Source organism: Anabrus simplex, chromosome 1 (assembly GCF_040414725.1).
Source record: "Anabrus simplex isolate iqAnaSimp1 chromosome 1, ASM4041472v1, whole genome shotgun sequence".
Lineage (NCBI taxonomy): Eukaryota > Metazoa > Arthropoda > Insecta > Orthoptera > Tettigoniidae > Anabrus > Anabrus simplex.
In genome coordinates, this window is record NC_090265.1 from 986,517,416 (window position 1) to 986,534,591 (window position 17,176).

General features: G+C 37.2%; 1 protein-coding gene across 28 annotated transcripts in view; it reads left to right on the top strand.

The window, feature by feature from the left end:
* syd (JNK-interacting protein syd) overlaps positions 1–2,219 on the top strand; it is a 648,626-nt gene extending 646,407 nt beyond the window's left edge. For 27 of the 28 annotated variants that reach the window (XM_067136852.2, XM_067136864.2, XM_067136843.2 and 24 more), the window contains one exon: positions 219–2,219. In XM_067136852.2, coding sequence (XP_066992953.2) covers positions 219–343 — 125 coding nt within the window. In that variant the 3' untranslated portion in view covers positions 344–2,219. The remainder of the gene's footprint in view (positions 1–218) is intronic. The other variant, XM_067136859.2, reaches the window with a different exon arrangement.
* The last annotated feature ends 14,957 nt before the right edge of the window (positions 2,220–17,176 follow it).

Here is a 17,176-nt window from a genome sequence, read left to right on the forward strand (position 1 = left end):
TTCGGTATTATTTTTTGACACCATGTAAGGCTATTGAAATACAAATTGGATAGGATGTGTTGGTTCTTATCATATCAGCAAGAAACATGAATAATTTTTAGCATACTGCCTCTCCTCTTCTTGATTCTATTCCAGTAGTTTGCACATTGAAAGCTGCTACTTGTCCACTATAAGCATAATCTTTCTTGCCTGAGTTTGGATGTGTTTTCTGTTGACAGGTGATGGTGAAGAGGAAGATATGGAAGGCGGAGGTGAGTCAGTGCCTGCTCCTCAGGAAACAGAAGCAGATTGTAGGGGTGAACGTAGTCATCTCATTGTATGGCAGGTAGCTTCCCATGATTGAAGGGATGCAATTTGAGGTAACAAGAAACTCAAGACTGCAACCATTGCATTGCATGAAGGAACTTTATTAGTGTGTATGTGTGTGAGTGTATGCAAGTGTATCCTTTGGACATATAAAACACAAAACAAAAGATGGAAGTCTGGAATTAGGTGAACTTTGTTTCAAACTGCACAAATCTGTGGAAACACATTTTACGTTCTTTGAACTGTACTGAATTGCCGTTACTGATATCCTTATGTCACTCTATCAAGTCTGTTTTTTGTAATGAATAACTTGTCATTAACTTTGTACATTTCTGATCTTTCATTCTTCTTTAAGTTCTGACATCACCATTGTAAACAAAATAACACGTTAGAATGTATAGCAGAACTGTTTCTTCTGTACAATGGTATGTTTCATTGTCATAGTGTTCGTTTTGTTGCTTTTATTAAAACTGGGTTAGATTTCATGGAACATAAGTTCCAGTTTATGCCATCTAGCCAATTCTTGAAGTATAATCATGATGAATTTCATATTATCATACCATATAATAAAATTTTGGATAAGCCAGAGACAGCTGCAAAACATTGCTTTCTGGGGCCAAATATGCTCATTGTTGGTAAGAGTTGGGATGTTTTGCTTATTTTCAATCATCAGATTAACTCGCTCAAGTGCAGGGTGGGAAAAGTCATTTGTGATGTGAGTGATCTGTTATATTTCTACTGATAATCTTCTATCCCTACCCTCGCCTCAATTCTAAAGAAATATTTAAGTGCTTTGTGTTACGACCATTTAAATCCCTTCAGTTGAGATATGAATGTATGAAAGTGTGCTTCTGGTAAAATGTTGGTATAAACTAATATTTTGTTAATAACTATTCTTAATAATTTGTACATATGGAAAAAATTGAATTCCTCCAATACATATTATTTGAAATAATATGAAGTTCATTGCTATACAGAGTACATAATTTAAAAAAATTAAAACAATTGAAGCCCTGTTAAAGTTAAAACACTTGTTCTAATGCAATATCACAAAACTTGTGAGATGAATTTTGATAACGAGTAACACAAGTGTTAAAAAAAGTACACTTTGTTAAAAAAAAATTCCTTTGTAGTTTAATACAAATAAATCAGGATGAAAAAGTCATTGCTTATAATTGTAGTAAAGCTCAAGATTTCTAGGCTTTTTAATCATAATACTGTCTTACACCATTTGTGTAAATATATGTTGCAATTATAATATTTTCTTAGTGTGATGCCTGCCCTTGGATAATATGTATATCTGCTTAAAGTGCAATCTTATTTATTTGTAAATTATTGTTTAAAACATTGACTTTACAAGTTGCAGATTTTCTTTTTAACATATCACAAAAGGAAGAATCTAGGGGCATTACTTGTGACTATAGTCTGAAGAACGGGTTGCATTCAGACTTCCTATATCTGCAGAAGAACTAGAAGCCAATATAGAGTGAATAACCTTCTGGGAAGGAGACTTTGTGTTAATTTGTATTTACCTTTGTAAATGGAATTTTTTAGGTGTAGAATATAGGAACATACATAGCTTTATTTGGCAGGCATGCTGTGCATAGTCTCCATGTTGTTCTTCTGGCTTCTATATAACCAGCATGAATGGAACCTTTAAGACCTGAATGATGTGCTTAGCAAAGCCCTTACATTTTTTTTAAATATTTGTAAAGAATATGCATCTAGATAAAGGAAGGTGCAGGCATTGTAAATTTTGATTTGTAAAAATATTTTGGATAATCATGAACTACAATTGTGATATTTATTTATTTTCCTAATTTTGCTTTTTAACCAAAGAGAATGTTATGTTAATAGTATTTAAATGTATGTTTGTTTTTAAATAATTCCTAAAAAATAAAGTTTTAAAACAACCACTCTTTATTTATTAATTACGTGTTGACACTGTGCAATATACAAACTACATACATAGGTTCAGTATCAGAAATATTTTACATTAATCAGTCATGGGTTTTGAAGACATTTAAATCCAGGCATTACTATTAGTAGTATGAGTACCAAGCTTGGTAAGTTGCAGTCGCTTAAGTGCAGCCAGTATCCAGTATTCGCGAGCTAGTGGGTTCGAACCCCACTGTTGGCATCCCTGAAGATTTTCACACCAGGCAAATGCTGGGGCTGAACTTTCATTAAGGCCACAGCTGCTTCCTCCTCACTCCTAGCCCTTTCCTCTTCCATTGTCACCATGAAACCTATCTATGTTGGTGCGACATAAAGCAACTTTATAATGTCCAATAAAGGACCAACAATATTGGTATTATAATCTATCAGCTTCATTGTCCGTATTGATGAATTAAGAATGCAAGTATGAAGAATGAGATTTCCACCTAATCAATACTTTATTGTGAGTACTTTACTGAAGCTAGTCAAACTTGTGCAGAGTAAATTAAGATCCCATGGCTGCTCCAGCTACAATAGAGCTTAAATTTAGGTTGACATGCCTGCTTACACACACTAAAATACACAGCCTGACCTTGTGCGTAATTTTGTTTCTTTGGTAGAAATAGGCTGCTTTCCTTCCCCTGTGGGTGGGGGCGGTAGAATAACACCCACGGTATCCCCTGCCTGTCGCAAGAGGTGACTAAAATCGGCCTCAGGGGCTCTGAACTTTGGAGCGTGGATTGGCGACTACGGGGTCCTTAGCTGAGTCCTGGAAGTAAAGTAATCACTGTAACTGTTCAGTATGATGGTACAATTTTTTTTCATACAGCAAGACAGCAAAGATATTCTGAGAAATGGGGTTGCATATACATCCTGCAATATTCAATGCTTGTCATAAAAGATTATTCTAAGGACATGAATAAGTTCCAGCATGTTTCTCAGTCCAAGATTCCCTCTCCACTTAAGGTTGGCAAACATCATAGAGAAGTTACCTTATTTTGCACTTCTTTTATTAGGGTTGTCTTATCACTTTTGGAAATTCTATCCAAGGATGACCTGTCCATGTCTACCTGTTTTTCCTCCTTTAGTCAGTTGTATCGGACAGTATTTGTCATTGTGGAAGATGTAGAAATAGGCTGCTTTCCTCCCCCTGTGGGTGGGGGAGGTAGAATAACACCCACGGTATCCCCTGCCTGTCGCAAGAGGCGACTAAAATCGGCCTCAGGGGCTCTGAACTTTGGAGCGTAGATTGGCGACTACGGGGTCCTTAGCTGAGTCCTAGAATTGTTTCCACTTACTTGTTCCAAACTCCTCACTTTCGTCTATCCTATCCGACCTTTCTTGGTCAACTCTTGTTTTTTTCCGACCCCGACGCTATGAGGTTTCCGAGGGCTAGGGAGTCTTTCATTTTCATGCCCTTCGTGGCCCTTGTCTTCCTTTGGCCGATAGCTTCATTTTTCGAAGTGTCGGATCCCTTCCATATTTTCCCTCTGATTAGTGTTATATAGAGGATGGTTGCCTAGTTGTACTTCCTCTTAAAACAATAATCACCACCACCACCACCAGGCTGCTTTCCTGCATTTTGAAAGGATTAAACTTCTAAATTATGATTTCCTGGCACAGCAGAGTACATCCTCTTTGGTGGTATGATCTACCCATGAAAGGTGCAGCAATCTCAGACACATCTACATTTCAAAAGCCTCAGTTCATTGACAAAGCCTTTAGTGTTCAGCCTTCAAAACTGCAAAGCAGCACTGACAACGTATAACTCTTCACAACATGCCAATGAGTCCTCGGGAATATTCCTAATGTTGCAGATGTGGTGAACAGCTTCTAAAGGAGTTTGCTGTTAATATCTTTCAAGTTTGAGCAGTTCTGACAGCTTTGCCAAATTGTGCATGGCCTAATGCTCATCCTTGAGATCTTTTGACCTTCCAGTTCCTTCTCAACATTATCAGGTTCTAAGCAGTCCTTTCTGAAAATGTTTGTGATGTACTCTAGTTCTTCCATACTTCTACTCGTCCACAACACAGTTGTCACTGTCGTCTAGTTTCACAACCAATTGTTTTCAGATGGTAAGTATTATTGCTTTCTTTCTCTTGTGTAGATTGAAATTGCCATTCTTGTAGTAGTTTGAACCATGCATCCCAAATGACCAGACACACTAGGATTCATGCACCATTCCAGTGATTGAGGTCAATCATTTTTTGAGTAATACATTGTTGCTCCTATTCTACACTATCCATCAAATCGCACATTCCAGAGATATCTAATTTCATCCTTTCCATTCCTTGGGCTTCATTTCTCTGCATTCTTACTTGAAACAGTTATCCACTATGATTTCCCCACCCCAAATATAGTCTTCAATACTAAACATGAAAATCACAATTCCCCTAACAGGGTTTTTCAAAAATTTGCTGTCATGGATCCCCTCATCTACAAAATTCTGCATGTCTCTCCCCTGTCAAAAATGAAGTATATTAATAAGTAGGTAGATGCAACTCTTCTTCTTCTTCTTCTTCTTCTTCTTCTTCTTCTTCTTCTTCTTCTTCTTCTTCTTCTTCTTCTTCTTCTTCTATTCCCTTTTCCAGATTCTCTCTGGGTTGGGTAGTGTACCAAAGCCCTCCACCTTACTTGATATTTCTACCACTCCTCTTCTAATACTTAATTGCTATTGACTCCTCTATTTGTAATACAGACTACAACATAGGTCCTCCTTCTCATTCTAGGCCGTCCCCCAGGCCACTTTGCAGTCTCAGTATCCATGAAGGTTCTGTTTGGTATTCTCTCTCCTGGCATTTTCATCATGTGTCCAAACCATTTTAGCTTTGCTATATCAATCCCTTCTTGAAGTTGACACACTCCCACGCTTCTCCTTATTTCCTCATTTCGTATTCTATCTCATCTGTGCTTCTCAAGAACCTCATTTCAGCTGCTTGTATCTTACTTTGGTTCCACTTAGTCAACGTCCAGGCTGCTGAAGCATAGATCAGTATAGGTTTATAATAGGACGAGTATAAAACCTGCTTGCACTTCATTGGCACATCTTTGTTCGATACAATGTCTCTTACACACTGGTAGAAACTTGCAGACTGCTGTATTCTTAAATTAATTTCTCCATCCAAATTTCCATCTTGTGACATCATGGTGACCAAATATTTAAAAATGTTCACTACCTCAAGAGGTTCATTTCCTATTTTTATCACTCCCCTGGATTTTCTGTTACCTCTTGTCATGATCAAAGTCTTGCTTTTTGCAGTACTAATCTTCATTCCAAAATTTCTTATCTCCTCATTCCATAAATCAACTTGTGTCTGTACTTCCTCTTCATTATTTCCCCAAACTACAATGTCATCAGCAACAAGCATAGACTTTACTTGCTTGCTCATTATCTTCTCATTGACATTATATAGAATTGTATCCATGATGATAGTGAAGAGTAAGCGAGACAGTACACTTCCCTGTCTTAAGCCTGTCTCAACTCTGAACCATTCAGTTTGACCCACTTTGGTTCTAACACAGCTTTTGCAATTTTGATTCAATGGTATTACCATCTGTATTGTTTCATTCCCAATCTGTGCCTCAGACAATGTTTTCAATACCAAATTCCTTGGGACACTGTCATATGCCTTTTCAATATCTAGAAACGTTACTACCATGTCCTTTCCATATTCCCAATACCTTTCCATCATTTGACGCAATGTAAAATATTGGGTCGAATGTGGACCTGCCTCTTCTGAATCCATACTGCTGTTCTGCCAATTTCCCCTCTACTCTGTCTTGTATTTGTTTATCCAAGATTCTTTCAAGGATCTTAGCTGTATGAGGTATCAATGTCACTCCTGTGTAATTTTCACATTGCTTCATCTCTACTTTCTTGAAAATTGGTATAACGACCCCTTTCGTCCACTCTTTTGGAACATTCTTCTCTCTATATATCACTCTGAAGAGTCTATACAACCACTGTAGACAAACTTCTCCTGCTATTATCATTTCCAGCTGCCTTGCCTCGTTTCATTCTTTTTGTGGCCCACTCAATCTCTGCCATGGACACCTCATTTTCCTTATCTTCCATCTGCACTAAATCTAGTTCTTTGAATTCTCCTGGTACCGTGGTATTTTGCACGTGGTAAAGCTGTTCAAAGTATTTTCCCCGTCTCTGCAATATATCCTTCTTCTGTGTCATCACTTCCTCCTGTTCATTTTTAATGAAGTTAGCACCTTCACCTGGGTTTTTCTTCTTTTTTACCCACTGGAATAAGACCTTTTTGCAGAGATTCAGTGAATTTTATTCAGCATTTCTTTTTCTCTTCTTGAACCACCTTGAGCACTTCCTCTTGCAGTACCTGTATTCTGTTTTGCATTCTGTTGATCTGTTTCTCATCCATTGTTTCCAAGCCTGTTTCTTCCGTTTAACTATATCTTTTACTCTGTCATTCCACTAGGGCGTTTCTTGATCTTTCCTCCTTCCTGATACTCTTCCACAGGTCTTTTCTGCAGACTCCACCATAAATGTCTTAAAATATGCCCATTCTTCTTCGACCCTTCCGATGTCTTCCTTAGGTATACTTGTTTTAATGTGTGTGTCTGGAACTCTTCATTTATTTCCTTTTCCTGCAATTTCCACACTCTTAGCTTTCTCTGCCTAATCTCAGTCATCTTTTGTATATTTCCCATCTTTAACTCAGCTATCACAACTCTGTGATCTCCTTCAAAAGATGCACCTGGGAGGGCTGTTACGTCTACTAACATTTTCCTGTTACCTTTCTCGACTACAATGTAATCTATCATTTTGATTTTGTTATCTCAGCTATATCGTGTTATCTACCAACTGTTTTTCTTTCAAAACCATGTGTTACCAAAGATCAGCTCATTTCTTCTACAAAAGTGTACCAAAATATATCCAGCTTTGTTTCTCTTCCCATATCCAAATGGTACTATAATCTCTTCATCTCTTTTTCTTCCTGACCTACTCGGGCATTCATGTCTCCTATGATCACAACTTTGTTTGTCCTGTACATGGCCTTCCAGATATTCAAGGTATTCCTCTAGATCTGTAACTGTATTTCCTGTTTGTGGAGCATACCCTTGAATTATATCTGTAACACCAGTTTCAAGTCTCAGTCTGACCTTAATCAACCTGTCATTTATGTTTTCTACCAATTCTAGTTATTCCTTTATATCTTTTCTAATTATGAGACCTACACCATTTTTGGCTTCTCTTCCTCCACTATAGTATAAGGTGTATCCTATGAAAGGAAAATCTGTTTCGTGTATGTACCTGCTATTGATGTACAAATAATGTAAACTTAGAAGCTTTCCAGTCTACTGAACACACAATTTCAGTATAAATATTACACTATACCATACCTGTAAAAAAAAAATTATTAAACAAGGAATAAAATACATACTATTAAACAAAGAATGACATGTTTTGTTCTTAAAAGAACAACATCAGATACTATCCAGTCACACTCAATATTTGGAGATATTTATTTTTATTTCTGTCCAAACATCTATGAATTTTAAATTTACTTTGTCACCATTCCAGCATACAATGCAAGGTGTTCGAGAAACTGTTGCTCTTTCACTAGCTTGAATCCAAACAGCTGTCAGTCCGCTGTCCCTCCATTACCTCACGTCCCCCACCCTGATCAGGTCATTGACATACTGCACTTCCCTTTCAGGTGCTTTACCCTTAGTGTTCCCTTAGTATTATCATTCTTGTTGCTATCTTTCTTATTATTATTATTTCTCATGTTTTATTCTTGATAAACTAAGTTAAGGTTCTTAGTGAGCATTTAATGGTCTGCCTATTACACATACATATTCCACATCGTTCCTTCTTACACGATGGGTCGACGAACGAGGCTTCTTCACCAGTTCCAGTCTCTGAACTTCTCTCCTTCTTCGATGCTTTCCAAAGTATTTCCTCACTGTTCAATGTCAGTCTTCACCATGTCCTTGTACCTGAGTCTTAGTCGCCCTCTCGGTCTTTTGTCTTCAAGTTTTAGATCATACATTTGTTTCGGTAATCTGTTATCTTCCATGCGTCACATATGTCCATACCATCTCAGTCGTTGCGATGTTATTCTGTCCTCCAGTCTTACAACTTGAGCCTGCTTGCAGATTTCCTCATTACAGAATCTGTCCCTCCGTGTTTTACCGATCATGCTACGGACAAATCTTATTTCTGCTATCTGGATTCTACTGACATCTTTACTTCTCATGGTCCATGTTTCGCAACTATAGGTCAGGACTGGCAAGTAATAGGTTTCATATATGACTCTCTCACATTCTGTTGGTATTTTCTTGTTCCATATTATGTCTTCAACTATTTTGTAGAAGTTGCTACCTGTCTGAATTCTGTGGGAAATTTCCATGTCTATAGAACCAGTATCGGAGATAACACTTCCAAGATTTTTGAATTGATAGTTCATCTGTAGCTTTTTTCTCTCCATTTCAATGTGTCCCACTGGTTGTCCATATCATTTCATGAACATAACCTCACTTTTCACTTGGCTGAATATGACTTATTTCCTTTAATTCAAGGTGGAACATAGGGCGTCGACGAAATTTCTCCAGCTTGTTCTATCTGCCGCCAATGCTTTCACCTCCCTCCATGATTTGTTAACTCCAGCAATCTCCTTGTCTATGGTTCTCTTCCAGGTAATCCTCGGTCTGCCTTGCCTGGGACTGCCTTGTGGATTCCATCTCAATGCCTACCTTGTGATACTTTCTTGTGGTCTTCTCAGGGTGTGCCCAATTCATCTCCATTTATTTCTCATTATCTGTTCCTGTATGGGACTTTGACTTGTGGCCTCCCAAAGGTGTTTGTTTGAGATGGTCTTTGGTCACTTTCCAGGTCTCACTTCCATACAGTAACACAGATTTAACATTTGAGTTGAATATCTTTAGCTTCCTTTTTATACGAATGTGAGGGGATCTCCATATTGGTCGTAACTGTGTGAAAGCTCCTTTGGCTTTATTTATACAACTGGCTGAAGGTGAGTCTATATTAATAGCAGTTTCTGTCCAGGAATTTATTTGTTCTTGAAGGTCTTCTTTGGACTCTCCCCACAAGCATATATCGTCAGCGAACAAGATAACTTTCATTTTTTTACCTGCAATGGTAAACAAAACACTACCCTGTCTTAAGCCAGATTTTATATCGAAGGTTTCAGTCATTCCTACAGGCGTTTTGATTTTTCTGCTGGTATCTTCATACAAATTCTTGATCCTGTGTATCCTGTCATCCTGTATTCCAGTTTTCTTCAGTGTTTCCCACACTTCTCTCTGTTCACAGCATCAAATGCTTTCTTGATATACAGAAAGGCTAACCACGAATCTCAGTTGTGTTCATAGTATTTTTCCATTAAGTGATGGACGGTAAAGATTAAATCAGTTGTTGATCTCCCCTTCCTGGATCCATACTGTTCTTCAAAGAGGTTCTCTTCAATAAGGGGTCTGATTTTACACTCTATAATTCTTTCATAAATTTACCAACTTGAGATGTTAAAGTGATGCCTTTATAGTTGAAACAATTCTTTCTATCTCCTTTCTTGAAAATTGGAATGATGATGCCTGTTTTCCAATCAACTGGTATGTCCCCTTCTTTCCAGATCCTACAAAAGAGTCTGTAATTTTATTTTAATTCTTGTAAGATGTTATTTGTAGTGATAAATGATATTTAAAGATCGCCTCGAGTGGTGAAGACAGTGCGTAAATTTCAGAGAATTTACTCCAGATAAAAATATACTAACCCACATTCCAGACCTTTAATTCTGAGATCACCTCCTATGGGATTCATTAAGCGCTAATGCAAAAAAGTTTAAATGTTGTCCACATGTTAATTAAGTAGGGCAAATAGGGGGGGAATTTTTTAATAATGTATGATCATTCAGGTTGGTTTTGCTACTTTCTTTTATTTGCAATGTAAATGTTGATTGCCTCTTTAATATTCACAGACTGACTTTTATTTTTGATGTGCAAGATGTTTAGATCTGTGGTGATATCTGTGAAATGGTGTGAGCTGTCATATATGTGCTCTGGAGTATATAAACGAGCCATTGGCAGTAACTATTGTGCAATTTATTGCATTTATTCTATGAATGATTCCTAGAATATGGAGCATAGAAAGAATTTGTGACAGGAAGATATCATAGCTACTCTCCAAGAACTAAGCAAAGATAACTGGGGACGAACAGCAGAGTAAGTGGTGAAAATTCTACTCAAACCCCTGCTTCAGATTCAGAGATATTCAGAGAGTTATCCAGTAAACTCATCTCTGTCTGAATCAAAAAAATGAAGGAATGTCATGTGCAATGATTTTTCACATCATTCCAGCCAGCTGAAAAACTAAAATCCCAGGCAACTAGTCTTCTACTGGAAGTCAGTTCGTATACTCTTCTGTATGATACCCAGGTGCTAAAGATGAAAGACATGACTGACTATTTATCAAGGTAAGGTCAATAAGGATGTATTAGTTCTCAGTTGTCTTCACCCAAGATACCCAGGTGGGGACTGGACGACAGAAAGAAGAAACTAGAAACAGTAACTTGTTACAACGGAAGTATGAAGTTGACATTGTGGACCAAATGTCCAGAAACTGTGCTGTCAAACCAGCTGCACGTAGTTGGCCATTACACACATTCACTAACATTCTAGATTTAGCAGGAATAAACGCTTGGGTGCTGTACAAGCAAGTTACAAATATCAGGATCTTGCATGAAAAGTTTCTGCTACAACTTGCCAAGGAACTCACTGCATAATAGATGTAAAAGGACCTGAACTGCATATCGTGATGACTATAACAAGAATAATGAACCTCAAAATGGCCACAAACACAGGAAATGCCTAGTGTGCAATAAATGTAGGGACACGAGGGGCGTGCAAATGTGTAAAGCATGTAGAAAGATTGTTTGTAAGAAATGAAATGGGATGGAGAAAATTATAATCACCTGTGTACAATGTTTGTGAATTGTGCTGCAATGATGTGAAAACCGTTGCACATGACATTCCTTCATTTTCTGATTCAGACAGGAATGAGTTAACACACACACATTGAACTTAACTCATGTTGTTCATACCACATTTAAAGAGAACTAAGAAGAAAATAGACAACGATTTATAATTGTTTCCATCTACATTGATCTGCCTGTGACATTTAGTTTTAATACTCATATGTCTGAATTTTTGATGTGATTATACAGTTCAGAACATATTACGATGACCAAGAAGAGCACTGCAACTTGTTTTCATGGTAGAAAACCTTTTCCCATTCCTGTTTTCATTCATAACCAAACTTAAAACTATCTCAAGTGGGGTCATTTTTTGACCTCTATGTACTTCCAGGTGATAGGAATTATTCTGTCTTTCTAGTGTTATACAGTCTAGGAATGAGATTTTTAGTTAGTTACCACAACTAAGAACAACTCCAACCATCCAGCAACTCACAAACAAGCAGCATATAACAATAACATTAACAGAATGCTGAAAATTCCAATGAACAAAGAAAACTAAAGTGTCAGGATAATATAACAAATTGCAAAAACGAATGGATACAGTCCACAAGTGGTTGAATATTGAAAATTATAGTTAATAAAAAAAAACCAACTAATAAACATCATGCAACATTTGCACATTTAAAAAAAGAAATTTTCAGAATTGCAAATAACTTTAAGAAATGTAATTTAAAAATTGTTTTTAGAATTCAAAATATTCTCTAAAGATCTACGACTGAAATATTGCCAACAAAATATATCTGTACACTAATTTGGGAGTAGGGATATAGACTAACATGTAATGCTTATAAAAGGATTTATATAGGTACAGGCGGGCTGGATATTGGCCCAGCGATATCAAGAGCACTTCAGCTTTCGCCAAACAGATTAAATAACCACAGCTTTCTAGGTATTGGAAAGGATATGAAACTGATCTTTAAAGGTACGGTAATTAAAGATTAAAGCTAAACATTTTTGAGAACAAAGAAAAGTTTCTAGCATAGGAAATTAAATGGACAAAACCTTAAAAAAAACCACTGCAGACAATATCTTCGAATGACATAAGATTATGTGCGGCTTGTTCATTAGCAGCACAGAGGTGAACGTGTCTTAGTACCTGAGCATCAGTCAGTCCTGTCACAAGAAGATATCGGTATGTTGTAACTGAAGACATCTTTCCAAAAACCATCTGTCAGGAATCATAATTTTTCAGGAGAAACAAAAAACTGCTTTCTTTTTTCAGTACAATCATAATGTTTTTGATACTGTGAGGTATTATGCATGATTTGCTGTAATCATTTACTTATCTGTGTTGCTCATTTATCTATGTAAAATTTTGTAAATGTTTGAATCTGTGACTTATGATTATTTTTTAATGGAATTGTTTGATTGATAAATAAACTCTCTTACTATTTTAACATTAATATGTACATTGCAACATATGGCTGAATTCTGTTCAAATGTGTAACATATTTCCACTACTTCATAAATCAACAGTAATAGTCTATGCCTTTTTCATAAAACATTTATTACAGCTAACTGTAAGAACCATTCTAATGATTGAGAAAACTGGTGAACAGGAAGAAAACATAACTGAGAGTTCACATTACTGCTCTTCTCTGCTGCTATTTCTTTATATTTCCTGCTGGTTCTGAGGGTGCTGTAAATTTCCTGGCTTTCTTATTTTAGTAGACCATACGGTTTTTTTCTTTGTTAATTTCAATATTTGCTTTGTAATTCTTGAAGGAGAGTTACAATGATAAGGCAAGGTCTGTTATAAGAATCTCTTACACCCAGAAATTTAGTCTCTGAATGAATGCTTACTAGGTGCAGCTTTTTCAGCTGGACCATATTTTTACCTATTTTCTTGAAGAATACTTCAGCTGTATCTTTCATGTCACTAAACATATCCCAAGATACAGTCACTCTTTTGAAAGGACTTGGCTTCATTCTGCAGGTAATGATAATATCCCATCTTCAAGATGTCTCAACTTGTACTTTTCGTTTGTATTTCTCAATTATGGAAAAATCCTGGTCATTAGGGAGAAATGCCTCCCCCCTATGTATGTGATAGAAGTAAACATTTTTAAACAATTAGGCCTATAATTCAATAGATGTTTTAACACAATATAAAACAATGGAGAATCATATTCCAAAGAGGTAGAAAAACAACAGAGAGATGTCAGACAAGGGTGCTTTTTGATGGCAACTCTTATGACATGGGTGCTTTTTGATGGAAACGGCTATGCCATGGGTTTGTTTGAAGAACACTAGTATTTTCAGTGTCCCATAACTCCTAACAGGGGTGACTTTTACAGAATATTTGATCATGAATAAGTAGTTGTACTTCTGCGATATTAAATGGTGGAGTAACTCGGTAACTACTTCTGCCAGGTTTGAACCCGCTATCTTGGGATCCAGAGGCTAACACTGTCCCACAGATTCACAGAAGTAGCTTATCATCATCATCACTGACGCGACAGCCCTTTGTGGGCCTTGGCCTTCTGAAAAAGTTTTCCCCATTCTTTCCTGTTAAGTGCAGAGCTCCTCCAATTCTTGACTCCAATTATCTTTACATCCTTTCTAACCCCTTGTTCCCATCTTAACTTTGGTCTGCCAACTTTCCCGATTCGTTCTGGCACTGCATTAAATATCTTCTTTATCATTCTGTCATTAGGACGCAGCACATGTCCTGCCCACTCCAACCTTCTGATCTTTATACAGTTGACAATGTTTAGTTCGTTTTATAAATTATACAGTTCATGGTTATATCTTCTTCTCCAAACACCATTTTCTTCCACTGGCCCAAGAAGCAGCTTATGATTGGTCAAATTGGTGCATTCACATTACTACTAAAGCAGAAACAGGAAGATGTGATATAAAAACCCGACACAAAGTCATTATTTTCTTGAATCATGCACTCATCACCTAACTACTCCCCCCCACCAGTTCTAATGTTTTACGATTGTTATTTTGGGTGTTTCATATGCAATCTTCAAATGCAGTGGGGAAAAGCATTACACTTTAATTCCTTTATTTTCAGCCCAGGGCAAAAATCAGATTCAAGAAAATGTTGCCCACATATGCTATTTGCTTTACGTCGCACTGACACAGATAGGTCTTATGGCGACGATAGGATAGGAGAGGCCTAGGAAGTGGAAGGAAGCGGCCATGGCCTTAATTCAGGTACAGCCCCAGCATTTGCCTGGTGTGAAAATGGGAAACCACGGAAAACCATCTTCAGGGCTGCCGACAGTGGGGCTTGAACCCACTATCTCCCGATTACTGGATACTGGCCGCACTTAAGCGACTGCAGCTATTGAGCTCGGTACCCACATATGAAAGAAGTTTTTGACTCAAAATTAGGTACAAATACATCTCTAGACATAGCATTGAGGCATTTCTATCTGAGCTCTGAATGCCATGGAAATTCATTGAAATCCCCTTTACTATCCTGGTCTTACTCCTGCAGTATGGCACATAGCAGTGTACCATTGTAGGTAATTATCACCCACAACAATCAAGCACTATTACTTCTCCTGGATACATATGTACGAGCAGAATAATCAAAATAATGAAACCTAGTTAATACATTTGAACTTCAGGAATCCACGCACATACCTAGGTACCTAAAGCGTGATACTTATTCAGTCGTAGCTATTGAGAACGAAAATCATTCGCAATCACACACTTTTCATTACATATATAAGTAATAACAAGGGAAATGCTTGCCTAGTGAAACTAAGAGGGCTGTCAGGTGTGACATCCTATTTGTGCCCCTGTGAGAAGAACATCAACTATGAAATGTCTGCTGTTTAGCATGGAAGCAGAGCCAATGGCAAAGTTTTATAAGCATAGAAGATGGTGATGAACTAGTGAATGTGTTCTTAGCTTTAAAAGCTATCTGATGAAAGAACTGAATAACTGAAAGAAAAAAAAATAGGACTTAATAAATCCCAGAAATGACATAAAAGCCCACCTAAAAACTTATCACAAACAGAGCCTGTAGCCATTGACCATTTAGTAAAGAGAAGTTTAAGAAGTGACAAGAGGAAATGGATGAACATGCCCAGAGGGCAGAGATTGCTGCAGAAAGGGGAGATGCCAAGGAACACAGCATCATTAAGTTGTCGGAGAGAGGCTTCAAAAGAAGCAAACCCACAAGAAGCAAGGATGGAAGACTGCTGACAACACAAGAAGACCAGCTGAGGAGGAGGAGAGAACATTTCTCTGAAGTCCTTAACAGTACCTTCCTCAATGACCAGTTTATACCAGAACAAGCAGGATTCCTCCCTATAAAATCTTATGGGCAAACTATCAATCTCACCCAACACACTGAAGATGGATTTGAGTGCAGAAAAGTCACTGGTGTGGAATTTATCAATCTAACTGTTGCGTATTTCCTGACCCGGTCAAATGACTGGAAACAGGCTGTGGAAATTTTTTTTTTCAACTGTTGCATATGACACTGTGAACCATAGGATGCTTTTGAGAAAAGCACTGTCTAACCAAGGACTACAAGCTAACACAACTGATTAGCTCTTTTCTCCATGGTAGAAGATTCTACATCTGCCTTCAGGAAAAGAATGGTTGGTAGACGAATCAGAAGAATGGGTTACCCCAAGGAAGTATACTGGGTCCAATTTGTAGATCTATATGAAAGACCAGCCAGTGCCAAAGAATACTAGACATTTTATCTATGCTGATGATATCCCTTTCAGACCTGAAAGAAAACTGGCGGTGTGAATTTTTGTTTGTACGTCAAAAACTGACTAAAATGCTCTTAAATACATATACTTTTAGTTTATTCTACAAAGTAAAAATTAACATCTGAAAAAAAGCACCAGCACAATTGTGCGTGTCAGGACTTACTTCACTACTTACAAAAAAAAAGAAAAATTACCTCAATGCATGTGAATATACATATATACATGATCAAATGTTCTATTTTACAGTGGGGAATAATTTCAAACAATTAAATCTTCGTTCAAACACAAGTAAACGTTACATTTTCTACATTGAAGAAGAGTTTTGCTTTTACTGCCCTTTTGGCAGCAGCAACTTGTCGTCAGACCTGAAAGAAATCTGGAGGTGTCAAAACATCAAAAACTTACCAAAATGCTCTCAAATACATGTTTTTAAAATTTATTTTACAAAATAAGAACTATCGGCTGAAAAACAGAACCCACACAATTGTGCATGTCAGGACTTCATTCACTACTTGCAAAAAATAAAGATTTAAAAAATTCAACTCAGTACATGTGAATATGCACATGTACATGATCAAATGTTCTATTTTACAGTGTGGAACAATTTTAAACAATTAAAATCTTATACATTATATTTCTCATGTAGAGTACGAGTTTTGCTTTCACAGTCATTTTTGTGACAGCGCCCAGCACTCCTGCATGCATTGCCTGTAAGGAAACCTAGCCCGCACATATGTGTGTATCAACATTCAAAACCTCATGGTATTACGTACGATGTTGTAAGTTCACAATTTACGTTTGCTACACAATTTACACTCTTCATTGATTATATTCTGATATTCAGTAAAACTTCTAGATTAATATGAATGCAATAAATAAATACATACTTTAGGCATTACTGCTTCCCGCCATCTTGCTAATGAACTGTACTTTTAAACTCTTCTTCCTGCCCCCTGGTGGTCAAGTACTAAATAAAAACAGCTGAAGTACATGCTACGTGTCCCGCACAAGCACTGCAGTCCGGTCTAGCGCCAAGAAAACATCAAATAAGCTCAGACATAAATAAAACACGAACCCACACAATTGTGCGTACACGGTCTGAAAGGGGTAAAGCAGTGGCTGCTGAAGGTGCAACTTTCAGTGAGGTGGAGAGAAAACACACAGCAACACTGAGAGAACTCTTAAATTACTGTGATACCAATTACCTTAGGCCTTACCCAA